This window comes from Macaca mulatta, chromosome 4 (assembly GCF_049350105.2).
Source record: "Macaca mulatta isolate MMU2019108-1 chromosome 4, T2T-MMU8v2.0, whole genome shotgun sequence".
Classification (NCBI taxonomy): Eukaryota; Metazoa; Chordata; class Mammalia; order Primates; family Cercopithecidae; genus Macaca; species Macaca mulatta.
The window spans coordinates 139,095,572-139,107,084 of NC_133409.1; the positions used below are offsets into that span (position 1 = coordinate 139,095,572).

Genomic DNA, 11,513 nt, shown 5'->3' on the forward strand with positions numbered 1-11,513 from the left:
GACGGGGTTTCTCCGTGTTGGTCAGGCTGGTTTCGAACTCCCGACCTCAGGTGATCCACCCACCTCGGCCTCCCAAAGTGCTGGGATTACAGGCGTGAGCCACCACAGTCGGCCTATAGCAATTCTTAAGGGAAGAACACACCAGCTTTGGCCTTGAAACCCTGCATGTCGCCATCTGCAGTGCAATTCCTGTGTTGCTCTCCTCAGCACACATCTCACCCCACCCCAAGACTCAGAACTCCTTGATTTGCCCAAATCCAGGTGAGAAGCTTTGACTTCAGGCACAGTCCAGCCTTCTGTCACCAGCACCAGGAAGGATGTGAACCTTTCTCTCCCTCAGAGCCATCCATTCTAGAGGGCAGACAGTTGGCCTCATTTCTAAGATAACTCAGGGGACAGAAGTTGATTACCCTGAGCCCATTGTGAGGCCACCCTCACAGCCGTGACTCCTTATATTTCTACAGCTGGGTTAGGACCTTGGCTGGTCAAGACTAAGTAGTCAGCCCCCACCTCCCCAAAAACAAAATCAAGCAAAGACCACATACAGATTCCATTTATATTAAATGTCCCAAATAGGCAAATCTATAAAGACAGAAAGTAGATGAGTGGCTGAGGAGATTGAGGATGACTGCTAAAGGACATATGGGTTTTTTTTTTGGGGGGGGGGTGTCAAAAATGTTCCAAAATTGTGGTAATAGTTGCACAATTCTGTAAATATACTAAAAAACACTGTATACTTTAAATGGGTAAACTGTATAGTTAAGTGAACTATATCTCAATAAAACTATTACCAAAAACGAAAACCAAAAACCAACACCTAAAGCTCAGAGCTTTCCAGTATCTCCCCTTGGTCCTTGTTGAAGGGGAAAAGCAGCAGTTTGAAGGCTTAGGGTAGCCAACACTGACTACCTTTTAGTGGACATTCACATTTTATAACCACATCATCTGAGCCCATTTCCCATGCTTGGGAAACTCCCCACGACAAATCTACACAGAAGATAGGGCCCACCTCCTACCCTATAAAAGACCAGATCCTGGTATTCCCAGTGCTGTAAAGCCATATGACCAAGACTTAGCTAATCAGAGTGAAGCGAGAGAGAAAGTAGAGAACATATTTTGGCTATGTGACACCTTCACATCAACACCGTGATTCTGATAGGCTTTATCAGCCAGAATCCATTCTTTGACTTTAAAGTAGGATTGACATATGTGACAATAGGGACCCTGCAGCACTGGGTCCCTCACTTCCCCCTGTCCCAGTAGCTACATCCCTAGGGTTACAATCACCAGGAGAGCAGATTCTCCTTCATCTCCCATTATGTGACAGCTTCCGTTTCTATCACCAGAACTACATCTTCCCCATCCCAGAAGCATCAAGCAATAGATGTCCTAACTTCTGATTCTACTTCTATTCCTTTTCATTAGAGCTACCCTTTTTTTTTTTTTTTTTGAGATGGAGTCTCGCTCTGCTGCCCAGACTGGAGTGCAGTGGCGCAATCTCGGCTCACTGCAGCCTCCACCTCCTAGGTTCAAGCAATTCTCCTGCCTCAAACTCCTGAGTAGCTAGGACTACAGGCGCATGCCACCATGCCCGGCTAATTTTTTGTATTTTTAGTACAGATGAGGTTTCACCGTGTTAGCCAAGATGATCTTGATCTCCTGACCTTGTGATCCGCCCTCCTCGGCCTCCCAAATTGCTGGGATTACACGTGGGAGCCACCGTGCCTGGCCCAAGAGCTGCCTTCTTTTAGATACAGGATCTCACTGTGTTACCTAGGCTGCAGTGCAGTGACTGTTCACAAGCGCAGTCACTGCATACTACAGCTTTGAACTCCTAGCCTCAAGGGATTGTCCCACCTTAGTCTCCTAACTGGGGGCATAGAGCTTTTAAGATAGGCGTTATTTAAGAAAGGGTCTCACTCTGTCGCCCAGGTTGGAGTGCAGTGGCACAATCATGGCTCACTGCAGCCTTGACCTCCCAGGCTCAAGTGATCCTCCTGCCTCAGCCGCCTGAGTATTCTTTGTAGCGATGGGGTTTCACCATGTTGCCCAGGCTGGATAGGCTTTCAAATGTTCCATAGCTTATGATTTATCTAGCCTTAAAAAAGAAAAAAAAATCTTGTCCGGGTGCAGTGGCTCACACCTGTAAACCTATCACTTTGGGATGCCTAGGCGGGTGGATTACTTGAGGTCAGGAGTTTGAGACCAGCCTGGCCAACACAGTGAAACCCCTTCCCTACAAAAATACAAAAATTAGCCAGGTGTGGTGGCATACACCTGAAATCCCAGCTGCTCAGGGAGTTGAGGCAGAAGAATAGCTTGAACCTGGGAGGCGGAGGTTGCAGTGAGCCAAGATCATGCCACTGCACTCCAGCCTGGGCAAGAGGGAGACCCTGTCTCAAAAAAAATTCTAGAAAATGTCCAGCCTCTTTGAAATATTCTTTCCTGAAATTGATTGTGTCAAATCTCATGTTTGTTTTATCTTCCATTTTGTTATGTTATAGACGATCTTGCTCTGTCACCCAGGCTGGAGTGCAGTGATGCCACCACAGCTCACTGCAACCTCCAGTTCTTGGGCTCAAGCAATCCTCCAGCCTCAGCCTCCAGAGGAGCTAGGACTATAGGCGTGTGTCACATGTCTGATTTTTAATTTTTTTTGTAGAGACAAAGTCACCTTATGTTGCCCAGGCTGGTCCCCAACTGCAGACCTCAAGGGATCCTCCCTATGCCTCCCAAAAAGCTGGGATTACAGGTGTCAGCAACTGCGCCAAGCCTCTTCCATGTTTTTTTTTTTTCTTTTTTTTTTTTGGAGACGGAGTCTCACTCTGTCGCCCAGGCTGGAGTGCAGTGGACGGATCTCAGCTCACTGCAAGCTTCGCCTCCCGGGTTCACGCCATTCTCCTGCCTCAGCCTCCCGAGTAGCTGGGACTACAGGCGTCCGCCACATCGCCCGGCTAGTTTTTTGTATTTTTTAGTAGAGACGGGGTTTCACCATGTTAGCCAGGATGGTCTCGATCTCCTGACCTCGTGATCCACCCGTCTCGGCCTCCCGAAGTGCTGGGATTACAGGCGTGAGCCACCGCACCCAGCCTTAAGTTTTACTTTTTAATCACACCAGTTTAGTACCTTTTGACATTAATTTGTCACACTTTTTCTTTAAACATGACATTTTTTATTTTTTATTTCTCACATTTTAATTTTTGCCAGTTTGATCCTGTTGCCCTTTGTTCCTAATGACTCTTGCTCATGGTGGTTTCTTTCCTTGTGTGCTTTAACTGTAAGCTCATATTCCTTGAAATTTTAACTGAAAGAATTCCTTGAGGCCTGGGTTTAAAGAACAATCCTCAAGAAAGGATTACATTTGCTTCTGCCAGGTCCCTGGAGACACTATCTACTTGAGACTTTTTTTTGGGGGGGGGGTGGTTTCACTTTTTTTGCCCAGGCTGGAGTGTAGTGGCACGATCTTGGCTCACTGCAACCTCTGCCTCCCAGGTTCAAGTGATTCTCCTGCCTCAGCCTCCGGAGTAGCTGGGATTACAGGCGCATACCACCAGGGAGGCTGAGGCACAACAATCACTTGAACCTGGGAGGTGGAGGTTGCAGTAAGCCAAGATTGCACCACTGTACTCTAGCCTGGGTGACAGAGCAGACTCTGTTTTGGGGGGGAAAAAAACACACACAAAAAGGCCACAAAAAAACAATAAAAAGATAAGTAAAGAGAATGTTTATGAAGTGGCTCCTACATAATGTCCCAGCCCTGGGAGTCATGAACTGACTCCATGGTCTTCACTGACCCCTCTTCTTCGGTATCAGAATCCCTGGTTTAAGGTAAGGATGAGAAAAGAACACAAGGACACAATGAACCAGATCCAAGCTGAGGCTGTGTGGCATGACAGAAGGCTGAACAATTCTTCTTGTGTAGCCCTAGGGATAGTCCAAGAGCCCTCTACTCTTCTCTGAGGCAATGAGATTCAAGGGCAGCTATGATCCCTGCCCTTGAATGGAAACCAGCCACGGCCAAATCTGTCCTCACAGATTCATGTCTCCCTGGGGCAGTGGCAGAGCAGAGGATAGTTCCTTCTTACTCTTTGCTCAAAGGGAGATGCCTCCTGTCCTTGCCTGCATTTCGTCGCCTCTTTCGACTCAAGAAGTTCTCCAATTTCTTGCTGCGTTTCAGCTCCTTGAACTTCTCAGCTAGTGCCAACTGGCGCTGCTCAGCTAAATGACAGGCAGAATGAAAGGTGGTGAGCAAACAAGGAAGCCCCTATTCTTTCCCAAACCAGGTCAGTAACTCCAAGCCATTATGCTGGAATACATGAGTTCTTTAAAGCTCACTGGTGCCCCTTTATCTTTTTTTTGAGACGGAGTCCTGCTCTGTCACCCAGGCTGGAGTGCAGTGACACAATCTCGGCTCACTGCAACCTCCGTCTTCTGGGTTCAAGTGATTCTCCTGCCTCAGCCTCCGGAGTAGCTGGGATTACAGGCATGCACCACCACATCCGGCTAATTTTTTTGCATTTTTAGTAGACAGAGAGTTACGCCATGTTGGCCAGGCTGGTCTTGAACTCCTGACCTTAGGTGATCCGCCCTCCTTAGCCTCCCAAAGTGCTGGGATTACAGGCGTGAGCCACTGTGCCTGGCCAACGGGTGACTTTTTTTTTTTTTTTGAGACAGAGTCTTGCTCTGTTGCCCAGGCTAGAGTGCTGTGGCACGATTTCAGCTCACTGCAACCTCCGCCTCCCAGGTTCAAGCGATTCTCCGGCCTCAGCCTCCTGAGTAGCTAGGATTACAGACGCACAGCACCACACCTAGCTAGTTTTTGTATTTTTAGTAGAGACGGGGTTTCACCATGTTTGCCAGGCTGGTCTTGAACTCCTGACTTTGTGATCCACCCTCCTCAGCCTCCCAAAGCGCTGGGATTACAGGCGTGAGGCACTGCGCCTGGCCCAACTGGTGACTTTTATTTTATTTATGTATTATTATTTTTTTTTTTTGAGACAGAGTCTCACTCTGTTTCCCAGGCTGGAGTGCAGTAGTGCGATCTCGGCTCACTGCAAGCTCCACCTCCCAGGTTCACGCCATTCTCCTGCCTCAGCCTGCCGAGTAGCTGGGACTACAGGCACCCGCCACCACACCCGGCTAATTTTTTGTATTTTTTAGTAGAGACAGGGTTTCACCATGTTAGCCAGGATGGTCTCAATCTCCTGACCTCGTGATCTGCCCACCTCGGCCTCCCAAAGTGCTGGGATCACAGGCGTGAGTCACTGCGCCCAGCCGACTTTTATTTTTTTTATTATTATTATTATTTTTTTGTGAGACGGAGTCTCGCCCTGTTGCCCAGGCTGGAGTACAATGGTGCAATCTAGGCTCTGCAACTTCCGCCTCCCAGGCTCAAGTGATTCTCCTGCCTCAGCCTCCTGAGTAGCTGGATTATAGGTGCGTGCCACCACGCCCAGCTAATTTTTTTGTATCTTTAGTAGAGATGGGGTTTCACCATGTTGGCCCCCAGGCTGGTCTCAAACTCCTGACCTCAGGACCCACTCACATTGGCCTCCCAAAGTGCTGGGATTATGGTGTGAGCCACTGTGCCCAGCCCAACTGATGACTTTTTATATGATCTCAGTCCTACTCAATTCAACCAACTATGAATACCTATGTGCCTGGCCCATGTGTGTGTGTGTATGTGTGTGTGTGTGTAGTGTAGACCAAGAGATAAAACTGACTCTGTGTGTATGTGTCTGGTGTAGACCAAGAGATAAAACTGATTGTGTGTGTGTAAACCAAAAGATAAAACTGTGTGTGTGTGCGCGCGCGCATGTAGTGTAGACTGAGAGATAAAATTCACTGTGTGTGTGGGGGGGTTGGGAAGTGGGGAGTGTAGACCAAGAGATAAAGGTGACAATCCCTGCCATGATCTAATTAGGGATACAAGACCGGTTACAAACAACAACTCCCTACTATTTCTACTTTCCTCCAAGTTACCATGGGATCCAGCCTTCATGCCTTCCTTAAAGGGGCTCAGGGACACCCCAACACAGGACTCTACCACCATGGGCCCCACACCCCTGTCCCTGTTAGCAACAGTTGTGCCCAACTCACATTTCTTCAGGAAGTATGGCCGATGGCCCTGCTGGGCCTGAGCCCGACGTTCTTGCTTCAGGGCCAGGTGCAGCTCTTGCTGTTGCTTTCGCTCCTGCTGTGCCATTTCTTGCTGCTCCTAAGGAGCAAAGATGAGATGTGTGAATAGGAGGGACTGTGAATATCTCCCCACCTTTAATTGCTTTCATTACCCGCCACAATTATTACCCACTCACCAATCGCTGAAGCAGTTGCTGCAGTTTCTCATGCTCCTTTCCTGAACGGTGCTTCTTCAACTGTTTTTTCACAAGCTCCACATTGGAAAATGAATATCATGGTTAGCATTCTGCAAATGTTAGCTGAAATTTTAGGTAAAGCATTATCCTAAGAAGTTCACATATATGTGTGTGTGTATATATATATATAAAAAAATATGTATATATATACACACATATTTTTTTTTTTTGAGACGGAGTCTTGCTTTGTCACCAGGCTGCAGTGCAGTGGTGCGATCTCGGCTCACTGCAACCTCCGCCTCCTGGGTTCAAGCAATTCCCCTGCCTCAGCCTCTCGAGTAGCTAGGACTACAGGCGCACGCCACCACGCCCAGCTAATTTTTTTTGTATTTTAGTAGAGATTAAATATCACCTTGTTGGCCAGGATAGTCTCGATCTCCTCCTTTTGTATTTTAGTAGAGACTACTTTCACCATGTTGGCCAGGATGGTCTCAATCTCCTGACCTCGTGATTCGCCTGCCTCAGCCTCCCAAAGTGCTGAGATTACAGGCATGAGCCACCGCACCCGGCCAGAAGTTCACATATATTAACCTGATAACACCAAGACAGTAACTATTTGTCTGTCTGTTTCTTTGTTTGTTTGGAGACAGTCTTGCCCTGTCACCCAGGTTGGAGTGCAGTGCCATGATCTTGCCTCATTGCAACCTCTGTCTCCAGGGCACAAGCAATTCTCATGCCTCAGCCTCTCGAGTAGCTGGGACTATAGGCATGCAACACCACACTTGGCTAATTTTTGTATTTTTACTAGAGACGGGGTTTCACCATGTTGGCCAGGCTGGTCTTGAACTGCTGGCCTCAAATGATCTGCTCACCTCAGTCTCCCCAAGTGCTGGGATTACAGGCTGAGCCACCACACCTGGCCTCCGAGATAGTAATTATTTTGTTTTTTATGATTAGAAAACTAAAGCATAGAGAGATTAAGTAACATGTCAATAGTCACACAGCTGGTAAACTTATGAGCCAGGATTTGAATATGAACTGAATTGGAGAAAGTTAAATCTGCCCTCCACTATACTTCCCGCTCCCCCTGCCCAACTGTCTAACCCGTGCCCTCGTTTTCCACCCCACAAAATTCCCCAGAAACCAGTCTCAAGCTGTGTACCTCTTTCTCTTTTGCTCGGATGTCATTCAAGAATTGATATGTTTTGTCAAACACCTCAGGATTATATTCCCCTGACAGATCATCAAAGCGAGGGTCCCGGGCTACCTTTGGAGAGAACAGAGAGAATATAATACACAACTGTTCAATATCCTTTCACTGAGAAAAAGTGCTTCCTGTCTCTTCCTCACCTTTCTTTTTTTTTTTTGTTTTTTGAGATGCTGTTGCCCAGGCTGGAGTGCAGTGGCACAATCTCAGCTCACTGCAAGCTCTGCCTCCTGTGTTCGCGCCATTCTCCTGCCTCGGCCTCCCGACTAACGGCGACTACAGGCACCCGCCACCACGCCCGGCTAGGTTTTTTATATTTTTAGTAGAGACAAGGGTTTCACCGTGTTAGCTAGGATGGTCTTGATCTCCTGACCTCATGATCTGCCCACCTCAGCCTCCCAAAGTGCTGGGATTACAGGCATGAGCCAACGCGCCTGGCCTCTTTTTTCTTATTTTTATTTTTGAGACAGAGTCTCACTCTGTCCCCCAGGGTTTAGGGCAGTGGCATGATCCTGGCTCACTGCAACCTCCACCTCCCAGGTTCAAGCGATTCTTGTGCCTCAACTTTCCAAGCAGCTGAGACTACAGGCGCACACCATCATGCCCAGCTAATTTTTGTATTTTTAGTAGAGATGGGGTTTGACCATGTTGGTCATGCTGGTCTTGGAACTCCTGACCTTGTGATCTGCCCACCTTGGCCTCCCAAAGTGCTGGGATTACAGGCATGAGCCACCGTGCCTGGCCTTCTTCCTTACCTTTTTACTGATGGGAACAACCTGACGTAAAAATGGTACTCGGATCTTGGCTGACATTTCCAGAGGCCTATGGAGAAATTAAAGGCCAAGTCAAAAGGACTCCAGTGTTGGTCAAAGGCTTCCCACTTGTCACCCAAGACAACATACACCTATTCAAGGTCCCAGTTATCTTCCAACTTCTAGGGCAAGCCTTGCTTACCTGTGCTTATCTGCAACACATGCATTTTGGATAGGTGGTCTAGAACCTTGTTTCTTAGGGCTGTTTCCAGCTACCAATTGTTTGTACGTCTTAGTCCCCACTTGGCTCTGCAATTCCAACAGTTCCTCAAATGACATGTTAGATGTGCCTGTGGAAGTGGGGAGGGACATACAACTCAGCTCAGCATGTCCCACTGCAGAAAAGACATCTTCCCATCCCCATTCCTTAGCTAGCTAATCCTTTCTAATACCCCATCAGACCAATCATTATTACAAGTCCTAGGCAGTAGAGGCTGTAATAGTGTTAAACTGACACCTAACTCTCCAACTTTTTCAGCAACTTGGGGCCTCATCTTGCTAAGGAAGGTGTATATGTAAGGTCAAAGGTGGACCAACCATAGTCCCTTCTTTTTCCACTCTTTTACTCATTCACGGGTTTCTCCAGAAGAGCCTCTGCCTCCCTTGCTCAGTTACCATTGCCAGTGTCCTAGTCCATACGCTCAGCATCTCTCACCTCAATCAGTGCTCTAGCCTCCTAGTCTCCCAACCCACCAGTCTTACTCCTCTCAAAGCTATGCGCCCCAATTCAGCCTGAGAGAGGCATTGAAAATAAAATCAGGTCTTATCACTCCCACACGTAAACTTCAGATCATGTTACTCCTATAGGCAAAAGTCCCCAATGGCTTCCATTTTGCTCACAGTAAAAGCCATGTGCCTTAATAATGGCCTGGAAGCCCCCAAGTGACCTGGCCCCTGTCATGTCTCTAAATTCATCTACTCATCTCCTTCTCACTCCTCTCAACGTGTCTCCTAGCAGTGTGTTCCCACCTCAGTTCCTCTGCACATGTTGCTCTGCTTGGTATACTTCCCCCAGAAGCTGTACATAGGTACAGCTCCTCCCTCAGCTCCTTCAAGCCTTTATTCAAATCACCTTCCCAAAGAGGTCTTCTCTAAGTTATTTAAAACTGCAACCCCTTGCCCAGGTGCGGTGGCTCACGCCTGTAATCCCCGCACTCTGGGAGGCCAAGGCGGATCAATCACCTGAGGTCAGGAGTTCAAGACCAGCCTGGCCAACATGGTGAAACCCCGTCTCTACAAAAATACAAAAATTAGCCGGGCATGATGGCAGGTGCCTATAATCCCAGCTACTTGGGAGGCTGAGGCAGGAGAAGAGCTTGAACCTGGGAGGTGGAGGGTACAGTGAGCCAATATCATGTCACTGCACTCCAGCCTGGGCAAGAGTGAGACTCTATCTTGGAAAAAAAAAATTGCAACCTCTCCTCAGCTTTATTTTTTCTCCATATCCTCTATCACCTTAAAAAAATTGAGCTATAATTCATATTCCACAAAATCTAGTTCTTTAAAGTCTACAATTCAGTGTTTTATTGCCTTTTAATGTAATAATTTATTTGTCTGCCTCAAATGTTATTTATTTATTTTGAGCCGGAGTCTCACTCTGTCACCAGGCTGGAGTGCAGTGGCGCTATCTCAACTCACTGCAACCTCCACCTCCCAGGTTCAAGTGATTCTTCTGCCTCAACCTCCTGAGTAGCTGGGACTAAGGTGCGCCACAAAGCCCAGCTGATTATTGTATTTTTAATAGAGACAGGTTTCACCATGTTGGCCCAGATGGTCTCGGTCTTCTGACCTTGTGATCCACCCACCTCGGCCTCCCACAGTGCTGGGATTACAGGCATGAGCCACGCCCAGACTTAAATTTTATTTATTTTGAAAAAAGGTCTTGCTCTGTTGAAGTGCAGTGGCCTAATCATTACTCATTGCAGCCTCGACCTCCTGGGCTCAAACTATTCTCATGCCTTAGCCTCCTCAGTGGCTAGGAATACAGACGTGGGCCACCACCCTGGCTACATTTTTTTATTTTTAGTAGAAAAGGGGGGGTCTCATTATGTTGCCCAGGCTGGTCTTGAACTCCTGGGCTCAAGCGATCCTCTTGCTTCAGTCTCCCCTGGTGCTGGGATTACAGGTGTGATCGTCCACCACACCCGGCCAGGACAGGAGTGTTTGACTACTTCATTCACAACTGTATCTCCAGCAGCTAGAACTGTGCCTTAACAAAAAGCCTGCAGCATTTGCTGGGCACAGTAGCTCATGTCTGTAATCCTTGGGAGGCTGAGGGGGGTGGATCACTTGATCCGGGGAATTGGAGACCAGCCCTAGCACCTGGTAACATGGTGAGACCTTGTCTCTACATTAAATAAATAAATAAAACCATCCATCCAGGTGTGGTGACGCGCCTGTAGTCCCAGCTACTCGGGAGGCTGAGGTAGGAGGATCTCTTGGGCCCGGGAGTTCGAGGCCGCAGTGAGCCGTCATGGTGCAACTACACTCCAGCCTGGGCGACAGGGCAAGACTTTGTCGCAAAAAAATAAAAAATATAAAAAATTTAAAAAACAAAGTCTACGGAATCTGCTGAATTCTGACCTACTAAGCCTTCAGCTGCCATCCATGCCTTTTCCTGCCTCCATACTATTGCACATACGTTCCCCATTGCCGAAAACTCTCATCCTGCCGTGAAGAAACTTCTCAGGATGTCCTAATCCCGGAAGCAATTCCTCTCACCCCCACTTTCCATTGCACCAGGGGCGCCCCTAGCGTAGCGTCGGCCTCTCAGAGAACTTGGCAGTCTTACTGGCACGGTCTCTGCAGGCTCGGGGCCCCGCCTGGGAATCCCCTTCTCCTCCCCAGCCCGCCCCGCCCCGCCCCGCCCCGTGCCCTCACCGCCCCGTGCCCTCACCCCTCAATAGGTCGCGGGCCGCGGCCCCAGGCTCCAGGCCCTCGCCGTCCTCCTCGCGGTCCCGGGCCCCGCGGGAACGTCGAGCCCCGGCGCCGGCCCCGGCGCGGCGGTTAGCTCCCGGCATCAGCGTGCAGTAGCGCTCGGAAGACAAAAGGCGCCGCTTCCGCCCACTGCAGCCTCCGCCCCCCCCCGCCCCGCCTCTTCCGGCGTTCCCAGTGACGACTGGGCAGAAAATAGACTGCGCGGCCGGCGGCCAGGGAGCCGGCCCAAAGGATAGCCCACTC

At 48.8% G+C, this 11,513-nt stretch overlaps 2 protein-coding genes across 18 annotated transcripts in view; one reads left to right on the forward strand and one right to left on the reverse strand.

Moving 5' to 3' along the window:
- MEA1 (male-enhanced antigen 1) overlaps window positions 1-11,513 on the forward strand; it is a 172,736-nt gene that overhangs the window by 151,076 nt on the left and 10,147 nt on the right. Inside the window, exon 1 of one of the 17 annotated variants that reach the window (XM_077998443.1) lies at window positions 655-665. The exons of 14 other annotated variants lie outside the window; for them this stretch is intronic. The gene's annotated coding sequence lies outside the window, so the exon portion shown is untranslated. Of the gene's footprint in view, window positions 1-654; window positions 666-10,362; window positions 10,373-10,603; window positions 10,614-11,513 lie in introns of those variants that run through there. 2 more of the 17 variants (XM_077998452.1, XM_077998448.1) reach the window with 2 other exon arrangements.
- Window positions 3,150-11,378, reverse strand: RRP36 (ribosomal RNA processing 36). The gene is made up of 7 exons (XM_015136411.3): window positions 11,230-11,378; window positions 8,476-8,623; window positions 8,277-8,343; window positions 7,477-7,581; window positions 6,315-6,389; window positions 6,100-6,217; window positions 3,150-4,218 (listed from the first exon to the last, which is right to left on the reverse strand). Exons 1-7 carry the CDS (start codon window positions 11,351-11,353, stop codon window positions 4,082-4,084), a joined length of 774 nt encoding a protein of 257 aa, XP_014991897.2. The 5' UTR covers window positions 11,354-11,378; the 3' UTR covers window positions 3,150-4,081.

Excerpts from the sequence above, each read along its gene's own strand:
- RRP36 (XM_015136411.3), bottom strand. The coding sequence starts at position 11,353 with ATGCCGGGAGCTAACCGCCGCGCCGGGGCCGGCGCCGGGGCTCGACGT. Across the intron at positions 8,624-11,229 it reads GGCCCGCGACCTATTGAGGG|GCACATCTAACATGTCATTT; the intron begins GTGAGGGCACGG and ends CCACTTCCACAG. Across the intron at positions 6,390-7,476 it reads TCCGAGCAAAAGAGAAAGAG|CTTGTGAAAAAACAGTTGAA; the intron begins GTACACAGCTTG and ends TCCAATGTGGAG.